Raw genomic sequence first — 8,167 nt, 5'->3', positions numbered from 1 at the left:
ATATATATATATATAGGTCCAGAGAGAGTCATTAATGATTTTTGATATTAAGTCATGAAGTTCTTCACTATGAATTTTGTATTGTCTTATGCAAGGAGTGAAGTGTGAGTGTGCTAATGTATCCAAAGTGTGAAGAGGCTTGAGTGTAGTGTAATTTGTAATATTCTCCTCACTTTTGCTATATTATAGATTTCTTGGGGAGATGTGGTTTCGTGAATTTTTCTCGTTCTTAGGTTTTTTTCACATTAAATGTTTGTTTCTGCGTTTTCTTATTTTGGGCACTTCTGTTCAAAGTTTTGATTCGAATTTCTTGAATTGATTTCTGTTATTGACCTATAGATGAATCTAATGCTCTTATTGATTTGGAAGGATATCGAAAATCTAATCATTTTTCCACAAAATGCTTCATGATCATTCAGGCCTTGTCATTCTTTATTTGTCTGCTTCAGAGACTCAAATCTTGAGAAGAAGTTATTTGAGTTTGATCTTAGAGATCATCATGCTTGGCTGGCCCAAGGAGATTTGTCGATGAGGCAACAACATAGAAATTTGCCATCTTTCAATATGAGTTTAAGATTCTCATTGGAAGCTAATGGCTTCAAAAATTAGCATCAAATAATCAATAACTACTTTTTGATTTTTGCCATAAAGAGAACCCTTAAGTATTAAACTCTCTACCTAGTCCTATATTTGAGCTCTTTCAAATGTTTATTGTTATAATGCTTTTAAAAATGTTCAAGGACTCAAAGCATTCATTCTCTTTGTGGTAACATTTATATCTCCATAAGCCTTTTAAGCAGCAACATTTGAAATTTTGAAAGGCTTCCACAATTGTCATCTTGCTCAATAAAGGGCCATGTTTTCTTTGACCTTCATTTTGTTTGATCTTCACATTCTTCCATGGAGGCATCTTCGTTGGCATAAGCTTCTTTGTAGATAGTGATGATCTTCATTTCACAAATTACTTACTGATATGAAAATTAAATACATAAATTTTATGAATTGAATAGAGTCAATTTTTTTATCAAATCTAAGTCACCATGATTCAATTAGATTTTTCTTTTTTTTTTTAATTCTCCTAGTATTATTGTGTTCTTAGAAAGGACAATAGAATAAGTAAACTAATGTATACCCATACATGTATGGATTAGGTTAATCAAATCATTATGAAAATATCAACCAATTTCAACATGTTGATGAATGAACCGACATGAACTACTTACAACTTAAGACTTCATCAAGCTTTAATTCTACATGACTTTCAAAGCCTTAAGTAGCCCAAGATGAAACACATCAATTTGCCTAATAATCAACCTTAACTCATCCCTATATTCAACGCTACCAATATTGATTAAAGAATTATGAAGTCACATATTCTCAAGGCAATTCGAACAAGGAATTTAGCCACTTTTATTTGGAGTTGTTAAAAAATATTGTCATTCGTAAACAACTAATGCTCAACTTGCTAACTTACTCGTGTTTGAGTTGTTCATCATATCAGTTATCTGAACACATAGATTTTTACTCAACCATATTTGGTTAATTAGTTAAATAATTAAATAATTAAAATTATTTTAAATTTTTAAATATTTTTTATGATTTTTTGTTAAATTTGCCACCATTTTATATCTTATAAATCATTCAAGCTATTCGAGCCGAGCAGGAGCTTCAAACAAAAAAAAGATTAAAGGGGCAACATTTTCACGCCCTCTTACCATGGAAAAATTTTAAACAAGAAAAAATGATCATTAATTTTTTCATCTTTCAATTTGTTCCCCATGATATATATATATATATATATATATATATATATATATATATATAGACACACACACACTTATTTATTTGCTTACTATATACTTAGAAGTAAGCATTCGATCGATTTGAATGTATTAACTTTCAAATTGGTCAAATGAATTGCAATTGAAATTAGAACTCTGAAAAAAATCAAACCAAAGAAAATTTTGATTAAGCTAAACCAACCAAACTGAAATTTAATTTAGCTTAAATAATTCAGTTACGAACAAACCAAAATTTAGTTGTTAGTATGAGTACAAATGTGAAAATACATTAAGATTTACGTATAATTTTGATTTAATTTCTTTTTTTAAGGTTTAGGTTTGTTTGATTAAGTGATAATTAAAATTTAATTAATAATAATAAAATTAGTTATTGAGATTTAAAAAATCAAAAACTAAAATGCAATTTTGCAACCAAACATTAAACCAAAATTTTTTGCTTTTTTAGATTTTTCGATTTTAAGCAAATAATAAAACTATTTAACCCTTCAAAATTTAAATATAACATCTTAACCACTAGTAAAGGCTTTGAGTTAGTTTGGGTGGTTAAAATATTATATTTAAAATTTTATTTAATTAAAATATTATATTTAAAATTTAATTATTTAAAATATTATTATATTCGATATTTTGAACGTGTTATATAAAAATATCTTTTTAAAAAATACAGAAAAAAAAAATGAAATTACCCTTTCACCCCTAATCACTCAACAAAAATTATGTCCGAAGCAAGAGGTGACCAGCAATCATTATTACTTTATTACGCCCTATTAAAACAAAAATTGCATTTGAAACCATTATGAGGTTTTTCCTGTACTTTTGTACTTTGCATATGTTTCAGCCTCTTGTTTAGGAATGGCAACCAATTAATTCCCGGCCAGGTTTTAGCCACTACATGCAATTACTTGCAGAATACAAAATTTATTCCACACAGATCAGACACCGCACGCATCAATTCTGACTATATATTTCGGTGGGCCCCACCTAAAATTTTAAAAAAAAAAACTGAAATAATCCTGACCGTAGATCACCGATCAGGATCGGACACCGCATGCAGAGATGCATGCAGTGTCCGTATGCAATAATTTCTGCAGCAGAATATCATTTCATGACATCCATCTTTATTCATAAATTATAATTAAGCACTAAAATATAAGTTAATTACAAATGAAACTTTGGCCAAAATCATGAAAATGAGATATAAATCATTTTAAAAAAAACATAATTCAAAGTATTTTGTGGAAGCTAAAATCAGAAGAACGTGAGAGATAGGGCTGCCAGTACGGGTCGTTGTTCAAGAAGAGCTTGTGTTCGGCTCGTTAAGAAACTCGTGTTAGGCTTGTTCGCTAAGCTAACGAGTCGAACACTAACAAATATTTGTTCGTTTGTGTTCGGCTCATTTTAGCTTGAAATACTACTTATCAATTTTTATGTATATAAATTTAATTTTATATATGTATCAATTTAATTGACTACAATGCTACAAAGATTTATAATCAATTAAAAGTATTAATTAAAAAAGTAGAATAAAAATTATTATATTCTATTCAAATGATGTTTTAATACAAACAATAATTTTTAAAATCTTGTTCCAACTCTTAACATCCTATGGCTATGTGATTATGGTTGTAAAGACAGTTTTTTATTCGTGAACAACTCGTGTTCGGCTCGTTTACAGCCATGGTGAGAGATTATAGAAAAATTATTTTATGTTGCATGGAACTTCAATCAAGGAATGCCACATGTACAAGCCCCAATTTAATGCATGGGTTGGCACGTCTGTACACGTGACAGGTCTTGATTGGAGTCCTAACACAAATCTACATCAAAACTTCTAATGCAATAATTTCTCAAGATTATAACCCTTTTTTTTGAACCTTACATTGGTCCATTCATAAAATATTATTATTATTTAAAAAAAATAATGAATGTTAGTTTAAATGATAGGAAGATTTGCATTCATTCCACTCAATTCCTATTTATTTACCTAACACACCTAAATTTAAACTTTTACATATATATACATATATATACATATATATACAAATATACCACTTTGCCCATGCATGAAATCATGCATTCCACCCTTTTTAAATGTTAAAGGTGCTATTTTTGATGTGATATAAAGGATTTTGACTGTATAATCTTAAAAAAATAAACATTAGATGTTAGATATGAATAAAAAATGGATGTTATATATGTAAATGCCCCAAAAATATAATAAGATTAATGTAATTGCAAGCTCTTAATCACTGCGTTAACAGAGCTACACTAAAGAAACTAAACAAACCATTAATCAGCAGGCAGAGCTCATATGATCCAACAATGAATTCTACTTTAATTCCAGCAGCACAGCCACAGAAATAAAAATAAAAAAAAAAAAAAAAGATTTCTGATTGAAGAAAAATGAAGCCTGAAAGGAATCTCAGATGCAAATTAGATTTTTCGAATGGGGCCATATAGATGATGGATATGGTTCACCTGCTGAAGAATCTTAATGTACACAACACAGCAGTCAGCCTGATGAGAAAGCTGCACTATCTGAGGACTACAACTCTCCAATCAATCAAATTTATAATGTTATTTTCCTATATAGACCGAATCCTAACTTTTGCTGACCTTGTATTATTAATCATGAAAATAGATGGCCAAGGTTTCTCTTTGATGTTCTTTCCCAGCTTTACTCAGACCAAATAAATAAATCAAGACCTCCAAATGAATTAAACAAGAAGCATTTGAACCACATGAAACTTCAAATCAAAGTTTTTCACAGGCAAAATAACAAACAGGCAAAATAACAAAAATCTTCTACAAAAATCTTCTTTTTTTTTTTTCTCCATAAAATCAAAAAAGGAAAAAATCTAGAGTTCTTAGCCTTCACCTGGAGTAATTTACTGTTGAGGAACAGATGGGGGCAATTTCAGCTTTGGCTGACAGATGCAATAGAATGAGATCAACACAAACTTCATCAACTTTCATCTTTAAATTCAGTCAGAGGATCACTGAAATGCAAAGGCTCGTTGCCGTGCAACGAAATAACAGTTACTCTGGTTTCTCTGAATCTAAACAAAGCAAGTCTAATTCTATTTCTGATTAAAAAACTGATTTTAGCTTTAAGCTTCTTCTTCAACTTCAATTCCACAAGAATGGTTCAAGCAATTCAAAATGCGGGGGAGTTGTCTTTGTGGGTCATGAAAACTCCCACGGCCATGAACCTCCCTCCAAGCCAAATGGTTAAATATCTCCTCATTAAACTCTTAGAAAAGGACTAATAGCTATAATATCTGAACAAAAGGTGGAGCATCATTCCTCGGCCCAACAAGGGATCGATACATGTATAACTTCCCCACAGCATCACCAGCATTATCCTCTAAATTATCCCTTATAACTTCAACAACAATTCCAGGCAACCGGCGAGCCAATTCCCTGCAACCATTCATCGAAAGCTTGCACGAAGACATCCACAAGAACCTCATGTTGTAGTAATGGTTGATCCCAGAGAGCAACCCTACGTCTCCGAACGGGCTATCTCTGATCTCCAGTTTCTGTAAATTGGGGCAACCTTCAAGCACATATCTCAGGCCCAAATCACTATCGCCGGCAAAAGCAACTGAAAGAGTCCTCACTAACTTCCCATGCAGGCCGATGTAGGCGAAGGCTTTATCGGTAAGGAGACCGGAAACAGCAAGTCTTGTGAGCTTCTTGCAATGCTTTATGATCGCCCCGAAGCCCTCATCCATGGGTTCGCCAGTCAGGCGATCGGGGCGGTGACGGCCCATAATGCAGAGGCGAAACACCACTAGCTCCGGGCAGTTCTTAGACATGGCCACAACAGCAGCATTTGTCATCCTCTGGCAGAAGTAGAGGATTGATTGGAGTTCATGGCAGCCCTCGGAGATTGCCGCCAGTCCAATATCTGAAACAAAACCTTCAGAATCTTCGCTGACATCTAAAGGAAAAACCCTCAGCTCCCTAAGCTTTTTGCAAGTCGCCGCTACCATTTGAAGGCCTTCATCACCCAGAGAATCAAGGACCTGGTACCACAATCAAGTTAATTTATTTTTTTTTTGTTGAAAAAAATGTAATTTCGATTTGAATTTGAAAGTATTCGGATTGGATACCCAGAATGTTTGGAGATTATGACAACGGGTAATGACTGGTTTAAGCTGCGCAGCGGAGATCTGTGCATAGCTAAAGTTGAGTGAGGTGAGATTAGAACATACTGGGTAGATTGTGTGCAGGTACTCAGGAGCAAGATCTCTAAAACCTGATAGACAAACTAATGAATTTGAAGATTGGAAGGCTGATTTGAGGGTTTCCTCAACATCACCTTCTTCTCCGGAAGATGAGAAGGAGCCGGTGCCAAGGTGGGTGAGCTGAGGCGCGCGGGCCATGAGCTGGTAGAGCCGGTTGGAAGAGATGTGCTCATTAACTCTCAGCCGCCGGAGAAAAGGAGAACGGGCCACTAGTGCCAAAAGAGCATCAAAGTTAACAGCACAACCAACGCAATCAAATACCAGAGATTCAAGGTAAGTATTTCCCGGAGGAAAACTAGATACCCAATCCACCACCTCATCCTCATCGTCTTCCACATCATTCTCTATCAGATCCAGCGATCGGAGATGCCTAAAAACTTACAATGAATCAATCCTCCAAGCCGAGAAACCCAAACCCAGATCCGAGCAAATCCAAAAAAAAAAAAAAAAAGTGATTTTGAAGGCGAGAATGCTAGGGTTTCACCGGATCCGAAGAAATAGGTACCTGCAATTCCCCGCAATAGCGGCGAGTCCGATGGTAGTGAAGCCGTCGCAGCAAATGAGTGAAAGGTCATGGAAAGAGGGAAAAGAGAAAGAAAGGAGAACGAGGTCTGCATCAGTGACCGTCATCCTCTTAAGGCAGATTCGCTCGAGCCAGGGGTAAGCGGGAGCCATGGTGGCAACCCATGGAGACAAACGAGCGCCCCAACCCATCGGAACTAGGTTAAAATCGGCGAAGCGAGGCTTGCCTTTCAGAACCAGAGAACGCACACGGCGGAACCGTTCGATGGCTCGTGCAGGACTGACGGCGTAGCAGTTGCCGATGAAGAGCTCGAGTCGCGTATGTGCCTCTGCGCGGTACCATGATTTGCAGACAAGGGATGCGGCGTTGCGGTCTCTGCGTGAGGTGAGGAAGCAGAGCACGTTCTCGAGGACGTTCTCAAGAACCTGGTCGGAGAAAGGCGGCGGTGGGGCGGAACCTCCGCCAGTAGAAGCAGCAGTAGCACGGAACTTCGGCGGAACGGTTCCTCCAGGATCCGGCGACCACCGTAGGTCTTTGCCCTCGCCCCCATCGCCGTTCTCCGACATCTCCAACCTCTCCTCCCTCATCGGAAGGGAAGTGGGGTTCGGTGTGTAATAAGAGAAGGGTAGGGGCCTGGCGGTTAAAAAGGCAAAAAGAAAAGAGGGATTTTTAAGGCTGATGGGATCTGAAGAGGAAAAAATGTAGGGAGTAGAGGAAGAGATGGAGGAAATCGTGGCGTTATGGGCTACGAGAGATGAAAAGAAGAATAGGGAGATTTGGTTATTTATTTGGTCACTCGACTCAACTTTCTTTTCTCTTACAGTCTTCTCTCTGCCCTCTCTAACTTGCCATTGGGATTCTCCATGCTCTTCTCACAGTCTGTGTCTCTCATACACACAACACGCAATCTGGTTTTTCTTTTTTTTTTTTATTGAAATTTCATTCATTTTAGTTCATTCAAAGTTTAAAATTATTTTGACTAATTTTTAATTAAAATACATGATTTAATGTTTCTCTTTTTTTATTAATAAGCATAAATGTATTTGAAATGGGATTTAGGGTATGTTTGACATAGCTCCAAACTAAAAAAATTATAGTTTAATCACCCAAAACTTTCACCCTCATTTGCATCGCCTCGTGCTATGTAAGCTCTCATCTTCCTCCATCTCTCCTGTAGACAGGGATCATAGTAGTGAGCTATGGTCCGACGAATGTGATGTCAAGACAGGGAGGAGCGTAAATTTTGAACCGAGTTGCAACAATATTTAGCTTGAGAGGGAGGGTTTAGGGTATGTGGATCAATTAGACCGTGGACGGGGTTCTATGCATTGTGGGAAGGATAGGGAGGTTGAGCTTTTTGGTGATCGCCATGGTGTTCTTCTCACTCTATGTCTAGGCTGTCTGCTGTCATACGTGTGGAATTGTGCTATTTATAGCTCAATGATGAGTAATGAGTAGCTTAATTTCTTCCTTTTTGTTTGTCAGCTATGATGCAAATTAAGAAACATCGTTAGAAGGAGAACGAAGCAGGTTGAGTGGCGAGAGAGGATGCGGGAGAACTGTGATCGAGGTGGTTGTTTCAAAAGGCC

General features: G+C 36.2%; 1 protein-coding gene across 1 annotated transcript; it reads right to left on the bottom strand.

Annotated features, from left to right (window-relative positions):
- Nucleotides 1-4,749: 4,749 nt before the first annotated feature.
- On the bottom strand, nucleotides 4,750-7,484 carry LOC110028939 (transport inhibitor response 1-like protein). The gene is made up of 3 exons (XM_020731011.1): nucleotides 6,561-7,484; nucleotides 5,921-6,425; nucleotides 4,750-5,833 (listed from the first exon to the last, which is right to left on the bottom strand). Exons 1-3 carry the CDS (start codon nucleotides 7,163-7,165, stop codon nucleotides 5,075-5,077), a joined length of 1,869 nt encoding a protein of 622 aa, XP_020586670.1. The 5' UTR covers nucleotides 7,166-7,484; the 3' UTR covers nucleotides 4,750-5,074.
- Between the last annotated feature and the right edge of the window lie 683 nt (nucleotides 7,485-8,167).

The sequence above is a fragment of the Phalaenopsis equestris genome, unplaced genomic scaffold (genome assembly GCF_001263595.1).
Source record: "Phalaenopsis equestris unplaced genomic scaffold, ASM126359v1 Scaffold000540, whole genome shotgun sequence".
Taxonomy (NCBI): domain Eukaryota; kingdom Viridiplantae; phylum Streptophyta; class Magnoliopsida; order Asparagales; family Orchidaceae; genus Phalaenopsis; species Phalaenopsis equestris.
This window is presented reverse-complemented; position numbering and strand designations above follow the sequence as displayed.

Coding starts and splice junctions, on each gene's coding strand:
- LOC110028939 (XM_020731011.1), bottom strand. CDS start 7,165: ATGAGGGAGGAGAGGTTGGAGATGTCGGAGAACGGCGATGGGGGCGAG. Junction 6,426..6,560: donor GCTATTGCGGGGAATTGCAG/GTACCTATTTCT, acceptor GTAAGTTTTTAG/GCATCTCCGATCGCTGGATC. Junction 5,834..5,920: donor ATAATCTCCAAACATTCTGG/GTATCCAATCCG, acceptor TTGTGGTACCAG/GTCCTTGATTCTCTGGGTGA.